Source organism: Diceros bicornis, chromosome 6, assembly GCF_020826845.1.
Source record: "Diceros bicornis minor isolate mBicDic1 chromosome 6, mDicBic1.mat.cur, whole genome shotgun sequence".
NCBI classification, from domain to species: domain Eukaryota; kingdom Metazoa; phylum Chordata; class Mammalia; order Perissodactyla; family Rhinocerotidae; genus Diceros; species Diceros bicornis.
Window position 1 is genome coordinate 36,174,116 of NC_080745.1, and position 18,569 is coordinate 36,192,684.

The window sequence follows — 18,569 nt, forward strand, 5'->3', positions numbered from 1 at the left end:
AAAAAACCACCAAAAAAACAAAAGCAGTAGCAAATAGCCCTTTGTAACCCTGGGGGCCCTGGGGGGATTCAGCAAAACTGAACCTTAAATGCTCAAATGGCACGGTAATGAACTTGGGACATGTTACAAAAGACGTTGCTTCATACAGTCCCCTCCCTCCCTCTGTTGGATGTAACATTACAAAACATTATACTTCTGAGAACCCCTGCTTCTGGAACTTCCTGCTTTCACACGAAAGAATGCATTTAATCTAATGATTAATCAGGATCGTGAATTGCCATGTTTCATTTCTTTTTTAATAATGAAAATCCATAAGAGTTTAAAATATTCTTAGACATACCTAGCTTGGCAAACACCGCGGACTTCCACGTTTCTATGAAATCACACATAAGCTAGCCAGCCCCTCAGTGCTGGTTGGCCCCCTTTGGCACCGGAACAATAATTTATTAAGCTTCAATACCTAATAAGTGTGCACAAATATCATGCAAACATGACCATAGTCATAAACAAAAGTGTATTAGAGTCGTAGACTTATACAAAACGTCTTGTAAACAAAAGGGAAGAGGTTGGTATTTTCTGTACAAAATAGGCAGGTTTTTCCTTTTTAATAATCTGTAAGATGCATCATACTTCTGGCATTTTCAAAAAGTGAAAACTGTATAAAAATAAATATTCTATGTACAAACACACACACAGGCCAATCCCAGGTTAGAGGCATCACTGTAAGACAAAAACAAACACAAAACAACGCAGAGTTAGCGTCAGGGGGTCTGCGGGTGTTTATTTCCCTCGTGGGAAAGGAGGGAGATCCTGTCGTGGTTGGATGAGAGCTCTGGATAGCGGAGTTGGGGGAACCACGGGCTGGGAGACGGAAGACCCCGAGGGTGGGAAACCGCTTCCTCCTCCAGTCACTCCCCTTCCTGGCCACTAGAGGGCACTTGCTCTCCATGCTGCCTTTGGAGGCCAGGCTATTGTTGAATTACTGCATCTTCCCAGACTGAATTTATGGTGTGAACCAACCGACACAGGGCTCTCTAGTCGCTTCTCCAAGACATTGTAGCTCTCGATAGTGGCTGTTCTTCCCCTGCTAAGCTTAACCATTTCTATGTCCTAACCATCAGAGCAACCTTGAAGAAGAAAATCTTTTTCTTGGAGGGCATGGGGTCTTATCCGACACAGCTCTTACCTGCGTCTGTGGAGCTTTAACTAGGCCCAGGGGAGCTCACCAAGAGGATGAGGCTTGGCTGGAGGGAGAGATCCTTGGGGAGGCATCTCCCTGAGGGTTGAGCTTTTCCTTCTCTGGTGAGGGGTGCTCTAGGGACCTGGGTGAGTAGGCACTCCACCCCGGGCCAGGGGTCTTGGTGGTTTCACTACTTTTACTCAGTGCCGTGGACTAATGAGCTCTGAGCGTTTAGCACAGAGAAGCTACTCATCTCAGCGTGAGTGTGCCTGTGCTGTCCCTGGGACAGGACTGGATGAGCTAAGCACAAACTCTTGACAGGTTGGGGTCTCCAGCCCCTTCGTGAGGATGAACCAACACCTCGAGATCACCGTGGTGGAGGGCTGGTGAGAAGTCTTCGAGGGGAGGCAAGGTGCGGGAGGCTGTGGGTGGGACAGCATGGCAGCTGCTGCCTTTGCCAGGGACCAAGTTGGGACCATTAGCAAACCGACGGCCCTGGTCAGGCCGGGGAGCCCCGCACCGTGGGGGCTGTGGCTGAGTGGTGTGACTGCATGCCAGGGCACAGCCCTGTGGTGTCAGATGGCTTTAATAGTGGCAATGCCAAGGCAAGTGTGGACAAAAGAAAACTCATTGTTGGTAGGAGTTCTGGGAACCTGGAAGAGCTGGGGCTGCGGGTCTCATGTGTGAGGCATGAAGCTCTGACAGCTGACGTTCAAGGGGAAGGGGAGAGTGGTGAGCTGGGCAGTCTCTATGAGGAGGTGTAGAAGCCATGTGAGTTTATAATTTAAGCAACTTAGATTTCCTACATCTGGATAAATGTCATCGTATGACTGAAATGACCTCATATGAACACTATGAGAATAGCTAATGATAACTGATTTTAAAACATGGTCTAGAACTCCTTGGAGGAAAGGTACTGTATATATTAACCACACAAAGCATAAAGATGTCATCTGTGTGGCTACATGGAAATTCCATAAACTGAGGTTTGCTGATGCCTTAAAAAGCATTTTTAAGTGTGCTCCCAGTGCGTGCAGTGCGTGGGATGCGTAACGGGCACCCTGCCTTTGCGATCATCCCTTTTTGACCCATGTCTTGCTGCCTAATCTGCAGAAAGGCCCAGAATGGAAATTGTGGATGCTTTATCACACTGTGGAGAATGGACCCCCAGTACACCTGTGTCCCCGAGGCCCTGCAGACCCCCGGGAAGCCTTACCTTGTTCCAGCAGCCCTGGACGGGTAAGCCGTCTTCACCCTGCAGTGAGGAAGGAAGGCAGATGCTCAGACTCTCCGGGATGGCCCACCAAGCAGGCAGAACAGGGGGACAAGGGCCACATACATCGTGGCAGCTGATTAGGATGTGGCCCACCTGTTACTATTTCTTTTCTCTACCCCTGGGCAGAGCCTCGGAAGCAGGTGGGAAGCAAGTCCGCCTGTCTTCCCGTTGGCTAGGATCACATGGAGTCACAGTGCAAGGCCAAGAGGGGCTGTCCTAGCCTGTGGGGTCAGCGAGCAGAGGCAACTGGAATGCCATGGAAAGGACAACTGGGAGACCCACTGGTCTCTGCTCCACTGTACGAGGTGCTCATGGGCACATCATTTAGCGCTTGGTGGCCTCAGTTTTCCCCTCTGTAAAGCCTGGGGAAGGTGTGGCCGTATGAAACTTCTGCTAGGGTCCCCCCTCCACCAGTTCTCCCATTCTCTTATTTTTCTCTCTTCCTTAGCAGTGGGACGAGGAAATCTAGGCGGTTCTTATCTGATGATCAATAAGGAGGAAGAGGAGGCTCAAAGGGACAGGCACCCTCTTGGGTATTGCAAATGGCCCTGAAGTGCTTTCAGCAAGGAGACAAGGGCTATGGCATAGCCTTAGCCATTGCTGGGAATTTGGGGGAAGATGCAGTGACAGGATGCGAGTCAATTGTGCGCTGTATGTCCCCTTTGCTGGTGGCACCCATGGAGCCCCCTGTAGCCTCAGGATGTCCCGAGTCTTGTTGGGCCCTGGTTCCTGGTCTCTCTGGCACACCTGCAGGGAATCTAGGATCTTTGAGAGACAGGTGGGGAGAGTAAGGCTGAACTAGGGCAAACATCTGGTTCCCAGGTATGTCTACTAGAATTGCAGCCCAGATTCTAGAATTCCAGACTCTAGAGCAGAGAAGGAGATGGACACAGGGTTTCAGGGGACCAGAGCAAGTGGTCAGCCCCGAGGAGGTTGAATGGGAGCCCCCTGTGCCCTGGACCAACTTCATCCACCACGACAGGCGCCTAACCCTCTCACCTGGCGTTCAGTGGGCAGCCGGCTGGACCCGGAGGGCCGAAGAAGTGTAGTTATCTTGTACTAAAAGTCATGATCAATAGCTCCCCCGCCCCCATGCCCACAATAACACAGTGCAGGAGACAGGGAAAACAGCAACAATGAGGAACAAGACAGGGAAGATACGTACACTTCCACAGCAAAATTAATAGACAAAGGACACATCGATATGGGATGTTACTGGAAAAAATGCCCCTTTGCATTAAGGGTCAAATAAAGATGACCTTTGTTGTCCCCTCTGGGTCAGGGAGGGTCTGCAGGGGGAGGTGGTGCATTCCAGGGCTTCATGATGACTTTCTGCCCCCTTCCCCAGCCCGCCACAGTGCGACACTTCACACGGACCCTGGAAGGGAGAGGAGCCTCCGCAGGCCATAGTGGCACTCCCATTGGCACATGGATGGTGGCAGAGGGGACAGAGGAGGGTGGGCAGGAAGAGGAGAATGGTGATGTGTGAGAGAGGAGCAGGGTGGCCAGGGCTGCACCTGGCAAAACTCAAGGTGCTCAGATTGTGGAAGGGACGTGGCAGAGAGGATACCTGGCTGATGGTTAATGGAGGCGCTTTGGAGGGACTGGGAAATTCCACGATTGAGAAAGGAGCCTGCGTGCTGCATGCTTGGGTTCAGGAGGCGGGGCCAGCAGTGGAGTGGGGGCGGCGACTGAGGGCTTTAGCAGTGAGGGGCAGGAAGCATGCTATTCTACCTTCTCCTTTTGTTGCATATCCTGGTCCCCAAAGGTCCCTTCAAAGGGCTCTAGGTCACCTCTCAGGATCACACAGCATATTTTCTTATAACTTTTTCTCTTCTGTTCAAAGATAACTCCTGTGTGACCCTAGGTGGGGATGTGGGGGTGGGAATTCTCATCTATTACCAGCAAAAAAATAGCTCCATTAACTCCGAAGCTCCTGGGGAAATTTAGGAGAGCAGGACCCTCCTAAGCCCATTGCCTTGGAATGAAGTGCCATCTTCTGCTTCCCTTGCAGTCAGTTGAAGGCATTGCTGTGACGGCCTAGAACGTTCCTGCCTAGAGAGGGATTGGGTCCGGTGGGATCAGAATTGCTGCCACTCAGGCCGGGACATGCTTAGGAGAGGGGTCATAAATGTCACTCCCCTTTCTCTGCCTCCCCATCTCCTCCCTTCTCTTCCTTAACTACGTTCTCGACCTTTCCATTCCCTTCCAGATTTTTTGGTGGTGAACCATATAAAGATGAAAGAAAGGGAAACCAAGGGAGGGTCTTATAATGCCTTCTGGGATTTAAGCAAAAAGGATGAACCTTTTAGGATCTAAAATCTTGATCTTGGACCATCCCCTAGTTCTGGTGGTGTCACCAGGGCAGCGACCCCAGACCCATCATGGAAGAACAGTCAGGGTAGCCCCCTCCTCTGCCTCAGTTCTAGAACCCCTCAGTCTACCCCATGTTTATGAGCCTGCCCAACTGTCCTCTGCCAAATCATGGGATGGTGGAGTGGGGAGGGATGTGGGCCCACTCAGGCATCTCATTCAAATGCTTTGCCAGGTGCTCAGCCAATGTTTCCAAACTAACTGTAGTATGCGAAGGCAGAGAAGTCACAGTCCTAAGAACCTGTCCAGAGAATCTACTTTCCTTGTTTTCTTTCTGGTGGCAGATTTGTCTAGAAGCATTTCTGAAAGGAGGATCAGATGCTGCCAGAGGTGGCTTTGGGGTGGGAGGGACGGCTCACGTTAAGGTGATGTGCTTTTGAAGCAGCTGCAGGAGGAAGCCAAGAAAATGTTCTGGCAAACTCTGCATGCAGGAGGGAGGCATGGCAGGAACCCCCGAGGGCCAGCCGGGGCAGGTGACACTTGGTGTCTATAGAGTGAAGAGGCAGGAAGTGGAGAATGGATGGATGGAGCAGGAGGAATGTGGAGAGGCATGCAGGCAAGAACCACACACGTGAGGAGGCCCAAATCGGCCATGCAGGCAAGGGAGGGTGATGCCATACCAATGGGCACGGGGCATCCAGTCCGTCCAGCCCTGGTAACCCCGGCTCCCCTTTCTCTCCTTTAAAACCTCGGTGTCCCTGTTCACAAAACCAACCACGATGATTATTCAGGTCTAGGCTGGCCAGCTCCAACCGTGGAGTGGAGAGGCCCAGTTCCACCCTGGCCAGGATGCAGGACCCTTGAGGCATCCACAAGTAGAGGCCAAATCTCTGTTGATTCCCGTCTACTAAATTCAACCTCTGTGCCCTCTTTGTCTTCTGGGAGAGCTGAGCTTTGAAACCTGTACAACCAGCCCCCTCTCCATTTAAGGACTCACTTGGAGTAAACACAGATTAACTTCAACGTTAGCGCATCACAATTTTCAGAACCTTCAGATGGATTGTGAAGGCACCTGAGGAGCCGGCCAATGTGCCACAAATCAGTCCTTATTGGCTGTTTTGGGAAGGCTTCCTGGGGGTGTCTGTCTACTGATTTTGGTCCGCAGATCTACAGGTTTTAGCTGGATGGCTGGTGGGCGTTGGGAGGCTGTCTATTACAAACTCCCTTTCTGGCCTCATTCTGCCCAGTTTTGGGTATAGGTGGCCCTCAGGAGACACTAACCTTGGTGTCCTGCATCCTGACAGAGTGAGGATTCTGATAGCTTGAACTGCTGGCCACAGAAGTGGCCACAAAACAAAGAAGGCAAATGTGTGGCTCACAAATGCTACACTGGCTTCCAAAGCCATCGTGGAGCTGAGAGCTGAGGCCTCTCCAAAATCCCTCTCCTCACGGTTTCCCCATTCCCACACACCAATTGTTCTGCATCTTCAAAAGAAAGGAATTTACTCAGAATTACTTGCAGCTGTGGTTTTAGGGCAACACCAGCAGCAGGCAGGATTTCACTGGCCAGATGAACAGACAGATTTTGGTAGCATCAGTGTAGGCATTCGGTTCTCAGTGTATTTGCCTTCCTTGTTTCTCAAGGAAAAAGCCAGAACAATGCAGGCGATGAATGGAAACATACCAATGGACAGGGGGCATCTAGTCCAGGCGCTCCTTGGTCTCCCTTATCCCCCTTAGGCCCTCTGGAGCCTTTCTTCCCCCTCTCCCCCTGTAAATAATGGGTTAGTCCAAGAAAAAAAAAAACATCAAGTCTTTACGATCACTCATGTGTTAAGGTTAGCGACAGAAAAAGAAAAAATAATTAAAGAGGGAGAAATAGATTCTCTCAATTAGGATATTCTCCCAATAGGATTCGGGGTCATTACCCACCTCACCCCTCTAGGAGCCTGAGAATCCGGCTAAGGCAGGTGGGAAGGGGCAGGGAGCAGTGGAGCTGAGATCTGGAGGTGGGGGGAGATGCAGACAGAAGATACGGATGGCCTGTTTTGCTAATACGGAGCCCAGGGTGGGTCTGTGATGAGCAGAGGGACCCACTTCCTTCTCTTTAAGGGCCCATTTTTGAAAGAATTTGGCCTGATAACTTTTGTCCCAGTTGATTTTCATCCTTTGATATTCTATTAGGAGGCAAGATGATTTTGTTTAGAGTGCTGGGGCATGTGTGCACATGTGTGTGTGAACATGACATACGTGAATGTGTGCACATACATGGTTGTGCATGTGCATGTATGGTGTGTATGTGCTCCTGCATGTGTATGTGTGCATACACATGATTGTGTGTGTATACAAGTGTGGGCATGTATGAGTGTGTGCTTTTGCATGCATGTACAAGTGCACAAGTACACGTGTGTCTCCAGGGCTCATGGGTGGCCCCAGGTCCTCAGTTGGGTCCTCCCATTCTGTGTGTGTCTCTGGTCCATCCTGGTCTGAAGTCATAGGCAGCTGCTTGTATCTGGATATGTTGGCTCAAGGAATTCATTTGTTTCTGCAAAGCTTCAGTAAATATCACCTTTCTAAATTGAAATCCATTTTGTATGTGTCATGTCTCTCTCCAACTAAAGAAGGGCTGTGGGGAATTCCTTGTGATGAATTTGAGTTTGGATTTTCATATGCTGAGTTTCCTTATAAAGGGGCCACACGTGCCCCTGGGGAGTCTTCCCGGGAGCTCTTCTCCTCCACAGAAGCCCATTGTCTCGCACCTGGGGACTTCCACAGTGTTACTCCAGGTGACAAGACCTTGGAGGCGGCAGCGTATTGATCAGAGCAAACACCTGGAGCCAGAGCAGATTCTGCCTGTGACCAGCAGTGTGACTTTGGGAGTTACTGAACCTCTCGTGCCTCAGTTTCTCCACCTGTAAAATGTGGATAATAACCCTGGCCTTAAACCTTTGTTGTGAGGTCTTTGTGCACATTAAGTGCCTAATAGTGGTGTATAGTATGTGCTCAGTACATGATTGCTGCCTCGTAATGAGAATAATAACTATTATCATTTCTTGTTAGCTAGTGTAAGAGCCAAGGCTGCCGCCAGAGTTGTGGTCGTGTCATGTCTGCTGTGTTCCTGTAGTGGGAGGGACCAGGGTTCATTAGAGGGAGGCAAAGGGTAAGAATATTTTTGATGTTTCCCTGGATGTTTGGAAATTACTCAGATTTCTTGATGCCAGAGGTTCTCTGTAGTTGCCAATGCATTGTTCTTAGTGAGTTTCCTAAAATGCACGTTTGCTTAGAAAATGATATGTCTTTAAGAGGAAATGTTTATGCATACTAGGTATAATTGTGTTGGCTCTGAGATACGCCCACCAATGAGAACATCATGGCATGAATAATCTCCAACAGTAGACAAGCAAAACCAGGAGCTGTCGGGATGAGGAAGCCCCATGGTACACCTTCTCAGGAGTGTGGTCCCTCATTCCCCTTGGGCCAGGCCAGTGTGAAAGTGAGCACGGTTTCCTAAGTTCAGGGGGTGGGTCTGTGTGGTCTTGTTACCTGGAGATTTGGTAACAGAGGGTCTGTGTGGTATTGACTTTTAGAATGGGTAACTTACACTATGGGGGTGTCTTGTTCTAAGGGCACAGGAAATGGCCTTAAATTGGGTGCCCTTTGAAGACATTAGAGTGGTAGCTTTATCTACATCCTCCCTGAGGATCCATCCCCAAAGAGTGCGGTGAAAGAGGCCCTGGACAAAGGGGAGTTCTGGCTGCTACCGGGAAAGGGGCAAATAAAAGTTGAGCAGCGGGCCGGCCCCGTGGCTTAGCGGTTAAGTGCGTGCGCTCTGCTGCTGGCAGCCAGGGTTCGGATCCCAGGCGCGCACCGACGTACCACTTCTCCAGCCATGCTGAGGCCGCGTCCCGCATACAGCAACTAGAAGGATGTGCAGCTATGACATACAACTATCTACTGGGGCTTTGGGGGGAAAAAAAATAAATAAATAAAATCTTTAAAAAAAAAAAAAAGTTAAGCAGCAGAGGATTCTTTAAAAAAATAAATAAATGTGTAAAAATTGATTTTAGAGGAAATAAATTGAAGCTGGGGAGTGGAGGGGAAAGGATGAGGGACATGGGATATTATAATGGGGTGAACATATCTAGGGGGGAGGAATATGGAAGGAGTAAAGGAAGGAAGAGGCAGGCCCAGGCCAAAAGAGATGGCGAGGAAGGAGAGGTAAGCAAGCCAGGGGCACCTGGGAAGCAAGACACACACACACACACACACACGCACACACATGCATGCACATGCATGTGTGCACACCTACTCACATCCACTCATGCATGCGTGTGCACACACACACACACCGCAGATGCGCATCTTGGAGAGCGACAGCGGCCTCACTGCATGCACTCAGACCTCTCAGTTGGCTGGCTTGCAGGCAGCTCCACGGTAACACCCAATTTTCCTGATGCCCAAATTGCTAAATTCTTGCCACCCTTTATTCTTTGGCCAATTTATTCATCCTAAAAGTGGCTCCTGGACCAAACTCACAGAGCTGCTAAGGGACAAGGGAGAGCCCTTAATGACAAGGGCAGAACATTCTTTCCACTGGCATGTGTGTCCCCTTAGAGAGCTGCCTGTTTTGGGCTCTGGGCCTTGCCCACCACTACGGGGAGCTTCGTCCTTCCATGGACAGGAAAAAGGCTCCACGGCCATCCTTCGGTGGGACATGAAGAAGCATCATTTTAAGGTTGTCTTGGCTCACTGTTAAGATAGAACAATATAGGCTTGTGGTGGACCCACTGGAGCCCCTCTGATGGGGGCCCCCAGGCATGAGGTGGGGCAAAGTCTGGGAGTGCTCTCGGCAGCCACCGGGTGTGGGGGGTTTGCACATCTCCAGCTTCACCTTCACAAGCAACAATGAAGCTTCTAACCAGAATGTCGTGTAGGCCCCTCGGCCTTTGACCGTGTCCAGAGTGTCAGTATTCTGAGCTTGCAGGCATCAGAAAAACTGTCCACGGCAAAGTGCTGACACTGCTCGGACGTTCCTTTGTTTTGGAGGCTTTATTACCAAGCCCTCACATCACCCCCTAAAAGTGCTGTTAGGGCTGGTGGTTAAAGAGGTCTGAATGACGAGGGGAGATGTTGGGGGTACTCTTCCAGGACTTTCTGGCATCCTGAGAGTCAAATCTCTTGCATGATCCAGAAACCTGCTTTTTGGAATAAATCAATATGGTCTTATGGCTTCAAAGAAAGTTCATACAACTTGACTGTTTTCTGGACTTGACTTTTACTAAGAGATACATTGCTAATTTATATATGGGATGGGGGAAAGTGTGTAAAACCTTAGAAAGGGGAAGTGGAGAAGAAATATTTCCCACTGATTCCTGAGGTCTTCCTGGCTCGTTCAATGACCTCGGTTCCTTAGACATCAGAGCCTCCAGCTCCTCACCTCCCCTCCATGGGTGACAAGGGCATCGGCCTGCCCTGCCTCCACCTCTAGAGCCACACAGTCACCGTTACTCCAAGAACTGGCTTTGCAGCCTTCAAATGGCTCAGTGCCTCAAGCCAACTGAAAAAGTCTTAAGAAACAGGTTTAAAAAGTATGAATTGAATATAATAAAGTCAGAACACTTTGGAAATAAGTTAGAAAGGAGGTTAGTATGCCAACTAAGAGGTGGAATGATCAACTTTTTAGTGGCCTAAATTCTTTGATGCCACAGTAAAGAAGGCAGGCTTCCCAGTCTGCCTTAACAGGCTGGCGCAGCTCTGGAAGTAGGTCTGTTTCCCCCAGTGGTTTCTAGACTTGGTCTTCCCATGGACGGTCTAGGAGGGGTGGCTCTGCCTGCTTCTTTTTGTTTACAGAATATATGGGACAAATTGAGTTGCTTTTGACCAGCTTCCAGAAAGGAGAATTTAAGGATAGAGAAGTGCTCAATAAATACATCTTAAATTGAAGAGACTGGAATTGGTGCCAGACATAAGCATACAGATTCTGGCAATTTCTATTCATGGACACGGTTATCAGTGTTCTAGAAGCCTGGGTTCCAGAAGCCACCCGCTCTGCCTCTAACACTCTGTGGGAACCCAGAATATCTTATCATCGTTCTGGGCCTTGTTTCTCCATCTGTTCTCCCCACTCCTTCTCTTCTACCTCTAAGACCCTTGGATATCGTGACCCACTAGAAGACACTCCTGGGCCTCTAGGGGGTGTGCGTCACACTCTGAGGACCACTGTGATGAAGCAGCAGATGAGACATTCTAGAAAGGAACCCAACGGTCATATCTTGGTTAGATGTAGTTAAATGATGCCTGCTGGGCCCAAATGTGTCATGTGTCACATACATGGCATGCGTCATATACCATCACATGGTGAGGAGTGCTGTGGACATTCAATAACTGTGTCCTGGTGAAGACGGCAGAAACCAAAGGGAGAGCAAGGAGCCTCAGAAGGCACAATTCGTTTCCTAGTCTTGCCGACTCCTTCCAAGAGAAATAATGGCTACGATTCTTTTTAAAGGATTGGCTGCTTGCAATAGCTGTCTGCTTGTTCTTGGCAATGAAATTTATTTTCTCTCTCACCAGTAGCCTAGAATGCCTGGTGAAACTAATTTCAGAAGGCTAGGACTAGGTAATGATGGATTTAAAAATATCATTTAGGGGCCCATTATCAGGGCAACACAGGGAGAGCTGGGCACGTGACTCCTGTTACTGGATGGCAATGCTAATCTGATGGTCACTGTGGGATTCAGTCTCCCCTTGTCATGAGGAAAAATACATGCTTCAATTTCAGGACAAGGCCCCAGGCTCCCTGCACGCCATGGATTAAGCCCCTCATTATAATGCCTTTTAATTTAGGACGATTTATCAGGAAAAACTGTATTTGCCATGTTGGGTCAGGAATCGCCAATTGATCATTCCACCACATCATGAAGACATTAGTAACCAGAGCCAAAGTGAGGGGTTCAGACTCACCCGGTTTCCTTTGTCCCCGGGTGGTCCATGTAAACCCTGCAGTAAATCAGAGAAATGAAGACATGTTAATGAGAACACACAGGACGGCCATACGGTCCTTCCTTCCAGCCTCATAAAGCTCTTCACTGATGCCTAATTCATCGGAGACAAGTTTAATTATCCCCATTTTACAGAAGGAGGACGAAGGAGAAAGCTGCTCAAGGAACTTGACCTAGAGAGAAATCATGAGTTACGGGCCAAGCCAAGAACACGGTTCTGGTTTTCTCGCTCTGTAGCCAATGCACTGGCCTGTGGCTGTGTTCTTGTAGATCACTCATGCTGAGGAGTGGTGGGTGCTGAGGACACGGTTTGGGCGTGCAAGCTGCTCTCCATGTCTCCAGCTAGGGGAATGAGCAAAGACTAGCGGAGTTGTCTGCTTAGCCAGAGCAAAGCGGAGCATGGAACTGGTGAACAGAAGTACAACCTTCAAGTGGTGGGAGACAAAAGTGCTGGCTCTCTCAGGCAATCAACTTTTATAACCAAGCAATGGGAAAATCTGCTGCAAATGGAAAGCCAGGCCCTTGGGAAAGCTTCTCCTCTCATAAAGCGTCTCCTTCTTGCATCAGAGTGATCTGGATTTGATTCTGCCCCTCCGTGAGGGCAGGGGCCACGGCACATCCATCTGTGAGACCCCCCGCTGCATGGAACTCAGAGGCTTGCGGTGGAGCAGGCTCATGATGTGTTTGCTGCGTCCCATCAGATGGGCCACACAGCTGAGGACCAGGTCCCCCAGCAGGGGCATGGTTTCCTCGAGCGGTGCCCAGCAGGGCAGGTGTAGCGTGGTAGACCAGTTGGCTATTGGCAGCTTCTTCTGTCATAGAAATGAGAATTCTCACTTGGCCCTAGATTTTTCGCTCCAGGCTCTGGGTATTCTGTTTTGACAGTGCTTCTGTTGGGGGGCGGGGGCGGGTGAAGAGAAACCTCTGATCCCATGAGACTTACAGGAAGCCCAGCTGCTCCCGTTGGTCCTGTCATTCCAGGGTCACCTTTGCTGCCCTGAAACAGAAGGAAACCCATGAGCCCTCCTTGACGTGGTAACAACTTTCCATCAACCATTTTCTGTTTTTGTATAAAACCCGGGAAACTTCTCCAGTCCCCTTGAAGAGCCCTCCAGGAAGCAAGGGCTGAGCAGAGGGTGGGGTGACCAGTGTGGACTCTGACCTGGGGAGGGGGCTTGGAAGACCCCTTCACTCTCCCTCCAGCACAGCCTATCCCCTAAGACCCTCCGGAAGGCCTGGGCAGTGTCCTGGGGGTACTGGCTGGCTGGACGCAGAAGCAGTGGAAGAGAACAAGGAGCAGGAAATGGGCATGGACAAGGAAGAGAGACAGGGAAGAGAAAGAGAGCTTTGATTTCTTCCTAGAAGCTGCAAGTGTCAGCCCTCAGAGCTGCCATCCTGGTTTCCTAAGTGGCTGGCGATCTCAGGGAAGCCTATGCCCCCCACCCTCCCCACCATCTTCAGCATTCCCCACCCTCCCCACCCTCAGCTGTGTGGTATGAGAGCAAGGGGGATAGAGCCTCCTCTGGGCGGAGTCGGCAAGGTGGGCGGACAGCGAGAGGGGGATTGCTGCTTACGCAGGCAGAGAGCTCAACGGATGCCCACTCAGAGGTCCAGCGCCCGAGCCGGCCCTCCCATCCCACGCCCTGAACCTGTGGAAACTGGGGCCTGGCTGGGAAGAGCCGATGTGGAGAGGACACGCAGCTCTCCTGCCTCCTCTGAGCCAAGCCCTCCACCCTCGCCTTGCACACGCCCACAGCGCGGCTGTGGGAACCGGCCTAACGCCCCGGCCTCCTGACTTCTTGGTGTCCCCAAGATTTTTTAAAACCACCTGGCATTCTCTCCGTGCTGTCTCTAAATCATTACACAAAGTTTAGGCATGTCTGGCCCCAACAGCCCCTGGGGCCTTGCCAGATGGAGCCTGTGACTGACGCCAGGTGACAGAGGCTGAGTGGAGGAAGCTCTCCAAGTCTCTGTCCACTCGTGGCTACAAAGTGAGCCCCCCAAGCCTGCCCGGCTCCCCCACTGGCTGCCGCGAGGATCAGCAGTGGAGATGGATGGAGGTGCTTGCTGGTCTAGGAGGAACGGATGAGGGCTGAGGCTGACATGGTGACCCCGTGGGTCACAGGCACCAGGGCTGAGGACCTGAGGCTGAGGAGGGGTGGCCGGTTCCCTCTCCCGGGTCGCCCAGGCCCCCAGCTCCCTGAGCACTCACCCTCTCGCCCTTTGGTCCCGCTGGGCCTGGAACTCCAATTGGTCCTGGAGTACCCTGGGGAGTGAAAGAAAGCAGAGATGAGGGTCCTGACGCTGAGGGAGCCCTGGGAGCCCCGCCCGACGCCTGGAGATGAGCAAGTCCAGAGGCCCAGTTTTCAGGGTTGGCGAGGCCAGGCTTGTTCAGAGCAGTCATTCGACTGGGCTGCGTTCCTGTTTGGGTTTGGGGTCCTCAGGGAGAGAGAGCCTCCCCCTTCCTCAGAGCCAGATTTGAAGAAGGAAACCCTTCTGCTTCACAACCAAGCTTGCCAAGGCTGAAAACGGTAGGAGAGCAGTTGCTTATCTTGCTCCCAGAAGCGCTTTGGAGGGAGTTGACGCCATCCCAGGGTTGAGGGGCTGGGGGCTGGCACCCTTTTGCTGTCACAGCTCCACATGCAGCGGGAGGGTCTTCATGCCACAGAGACCAATGCAGACGCACACACAGAGGCAGGCGTGGGAGGGTCATAAGCCACCGCCCACCCCATCTACCACCATCGCTGCCTGGCCCCAGCCTTCAGCCTCTGGCTGGGCCTTCTGTCCTCGCTTCCAGGCCCTACGGAACAGGCTGGACTGGAGAGTGAGTTAGTATGCCTTGGAGAGCTGCTGACACTGGCCTGGCAGGGAGGTGTGCCATAAGCACTCCTGACTCAGGGCTGTGGGGGATTGGGGTGGGAGGGGCGTTGGGGCAGCTGGGGTGACAGGAGCTGTGTTGCTTAGAGATGGAGTGGCACAATTACACATCCTCCCCAGGTTCCCAATCTACAGCCCAATGACATGGAGTCTGTATTTCAGAGCTTCCTATTGCTCTGCTTCAGTGTTTCTATTTCCTGCTCAGACGAGGACATGAGGACACGGGGCTGGGCCCGTGGGCAGTTCCCGGTGGCGCTCCGGGTACAGCTGTGAAAGGCGGGGCAGGAGCAAGTGGGGAAATGCTGATTTCCTTTACGTGAGAAAAAAAAAAGAACAATGAAACGTTCTCGTGCCCCCTTTGCTACCACCAGAAAAAAAAGGAAAGCTGTGGGTGTCTGGGACACAAGAACGTCAAAAATGAATGAGCCAGATCAGGGTGATGGTTCACAACGGCACTCCAGAGGTGCTGGCCACATTCTAGTCCTGCCTTGAGGGCTATAAACTCTGTGATATGGGAGAAGTTTCTTGGCCTCTCTGAGGGTCAGCTTTCCCACCTGTAAAATGGGGATGAAAATGAATGTCTGCCTCCTAGGCCGCTGTGGGGTTAAAATGGATGAATGCGTGTCACGCATTTGGCATTGGGCCTGACGCCTAGGAAGTGCCCAGTAAATGTTAGTATTGGCAGAGCAGTACTATTCTTCCCATAAACATTTTCCTTTAAGGTTGTGATCTTGCTCTTACGAGAAAAATAAAACCTCAGGTCCAAAGGGGACAGAATATATGAATTTGCACTGCTCCCCTCTGTCCAACATGAATGGACCAAGTAGTTGAGAGGACAGTCTTGTTTCTCTGATTCCAGCTACAGATCATCCCCCAGCCCTGACTAGCCACCTGAGACAGGTGTGCTAGGTGCTAGGAGGAGGGAAAGGGAGGCCCTGTGATGGAGAAGCAAAGCCAAAATAATGCCTGGAAAATGGGTATATTCTCTGTATGTGAGAGTCTATAGCATCAACTCCATAAATGCATGGGGGGAGGGGCTCAGAAAAGATGTCTTCTTGGGCAAGCCATGTCACCTCCTCTTCTTTATGAGGGCTCAGAACAGGCCGGCAATAGGACGAGCCTCCGAGTGGAGTCACTGTTGGTCTTCCCCCTCTCCAAGCTCCAGGCTTCTGTTGGGGTCAGTTCTGAGGCCCACCTCCAGGCCACAGGAACCCTGCTGCCATTGTGCTTTGACACCTCCCTCTGCCCCATGTGCATGTCCTCCCCTCCACACAGGAACCCCTCTGCAAGCCCTCGTCTTTCCTGTGTCACTCTAGCCAGCTCGTTAGAGCCTCGTCTTCTAAGCAGATCTTGCATCTGTGGCCTCAGGATTGTCCTGAAAGGGCAGAGCTGGGGCTCACTGGCTGGAAGGGGCTGGGCACATGTATAGCTCTGGTTACGGCTCCGGAGCAGGGGGGTGCAGCCTCCTGGCCCTTGACGGTCAGTGATCCCTACACCACGGGAAGGTGACAGGCTTCCATCAGGAACGCCACCACCCTGCAGGCCCACGCGGTGGTAAGGACTGGAAGGTGGAGGGGGGGCGTTGTTTATGATGCTTTAGTTGTTTCTCACAAGAAGAAGGCCAGGTGCTTCTTAGTCATGAGTAGCCTGTTTTCTGGAATCAGGAAGAATGGATAAAGAGGGGACCCAGCGTCCCTCCTTTGCTTTGTATAAACCCATCTGTTGGGGTGCAGGGCAGCTGTGACACCACAGGAAGTGAAAGGCGTGGTTGTGACATGTCCACAGAACACAGAGCTGGGATTGGCCTGTGTGATCCTAAATGCTACACCTGCCCTCACCTTTCAATCTGTCCCCACCCCCCTATACGCCAGATTGGTGGCTGCACAGGACTAGGAAGCCCTCATGGGCAGACAGGAAATGAACAGAGCAGGAAGACAACACAGCATGACGGGCACATACAGACACTGTTGTGTTTGCTGGGGATGTGTCATGGATCAAACCTCTAGGGCTGGGCTCCTAGGCTGAACTCAGCATTCCTTTAGGAACAGAGTCTGTGCTGCTGGAGTGGCCTCCTTCCCCATGCCCAGCAGTGTGGAAATTCAGATTTGAGGACCTTGAGTGCATACTATGGACAGAGGAATTCAGAGGAAGGCCAGCTGTCTTTGGTCAAGAGGCCTGAATAAGCACTTCTGAACTGAGCACAGTTGGTACCATTCTGGTGTCAGTGGTGGGATAAGGCATGACTCACTGGGAAAACGAGGCCACAGCGGGACAGACGAGAGGGAACACAGGCTGGGGGTGGGGTGGGGCAGGGTGAGAGATAATGGAGAAGTGACACTCACCGGTGGCCCAGGCCTGCCGTCCAAACCTGAAGCTCCCTGGACGAAGGGAACAGTTTGACCAAAAGAAGGGGAAGGGAGGAACGGGAGGGAGAAAAAGGGACCGGGGAGGGAAGAGGTGAGTGAAGCAGTGACTCTGGACAGACATAAATGCTGGTAATCAAACAAAACGGGAGAAATAAGCTTAGGAGGACAGGTGATGGTATTCACATGGAAACCAACAAAAACATGGAGACACTGAATGCAGTGTGGCCAACTGCTGAGCAGGCTAGGTTGAGATCAGTGCAGATGGCCGTTCTGATCCTCTGTGCCCTCCTTTTATCCCTTCTCACAAGTCCCTCTCCCAAGGGGTTGCAGTGCTCCAGGGAAAGGGATACAGAAAGTGAACTCATGGAGAGGTGTCTGGAACCAGAGCTGGCACACTCTTCCCGGGACTAGTCTCACTGGGGAGGAACAAGCCTATATGGAGGTGGGGCCCTGGTGAGGGTGGTCTTTCTAATCTCTTTTGCACAGCTGTTGAGACTAGGCCACATTGGGGAAACCCAAGAGGATCAGAAGTGACTTAGAGCACCTGGTTTTGAAACCCGGGTAGAAGCTGGCCTACTTCCACTTCAGCTGGGTGAGAAGAGTTGGCCCTTGAATGATAATCCTAATGATGCCTGACATCTGTCTGGCACTTCACAGTTTTCGAAGGTCAACACAAACTCAATCCATTTATATTATCCCAGACAAGGGCTCTGTTATAGGAAAAGGCTTTGGGGGCAGCTGACTGGGACAGAGGTCTCAGGCCTTGTATCCCTTGGAGTAAACTGGCTGGCAGGCAGGATGCTATTAAGACCCACACCATATGCAGCATCCTGTTCTATGCAGTGGGAATGGGAACTCTTGCTCCAATGCTGGGCTATGAAGCTGCCCCTGTGACTCACCAGGAGAACCAGGGGGAAATTATCTAATGATTCCAATGTGACAAACCAGGGAGAAGGCAGCGGGGGCACTCTGGCCAGGTAAGGACTGAGTTTTTGAAAAGTGCTTCCAACTGAGCCTCAGAAATGAGCTTAGGCCTCAGGATTTGAAAGGTGGGGCAATGCCTCCAGGAAAGGGAGGGCAGGGAGCTGCTTCCTCCTGGGGAAAGTGTGTTAGGTAGCAGAATCCTACAGGGCCTCGCTTCTCAGGTGTAGGACCACGTAATTCTGGGACAATCTTGACTCATAGTCTACATAGCTGTGGTTCTCAACCCTGGCTGCAACATCAGAATTTTACAGGGGTGATGTAAAATAATACAGATGCCTGTGCCCACCCCAGCCCAATTTAACCAGAGTCTCCAACAAGGAGGCTGGGGTAATGGCATGTTTGAAAGGCTGCAGGTGACTACCTGTGCAGCCAGGGTTGAGAACCACTTTTGTAGGGCAAATAGGACCTCAGTAGGATATGCCTAGAAAAACAGGTTGCTACTATATGGAATAAAATATTGAGGTGAAGCCTAAAATTAGAACTTTTGCTAAATATCCACAAACTTTGTCTATGTAGCAGTATACTGGGTTATCTGGAGCAGAGGGCATGAACTGGAGGTCTTCAGCCCATATGTG

General features: G+C 51.2%; 1 protein-coding gene across 1 annotated transcript in view; it reads right to left on the reverse strand.

The window, feature by feature from the left end:
* Positions 1–282: 282 nt before the first annotated feature.
* COL13A1 (collagen type XIII alpha 1 chain) overlaps positions 283–18,569 on the reverse strand; it is an 88,401-nt gene continuing 70,114 nt past the window's right edge. The window contains exons 31-36 of the mRNA XM_058543287.1: positions 13,980–14,033; positions 12,711–12,764; positions 11,730–11,765; positions 6,454–6,540; positions 2,397–2,435; positions 283–720 (exon numbers count right to left, since the gene is read on the reverse strand). Coding sequence (XP_058399270.1) covers positions 718–720; positions 2,397–2,435; positions 6,454–6,540; positions 11,730–11,765; positions 12,711–12,764; positions 13,980–14,033 — 273 coding nt within the window. The 3' untranslated portion in view covers positions 283–717. The remainder of the gene's footprint in view (positions 721–2,396; positions 2,436–6,453; positions 6,541–11,729; positions 11,766–12,710; positions 12,765–13,979; positions 14,034–18,569) is intronic.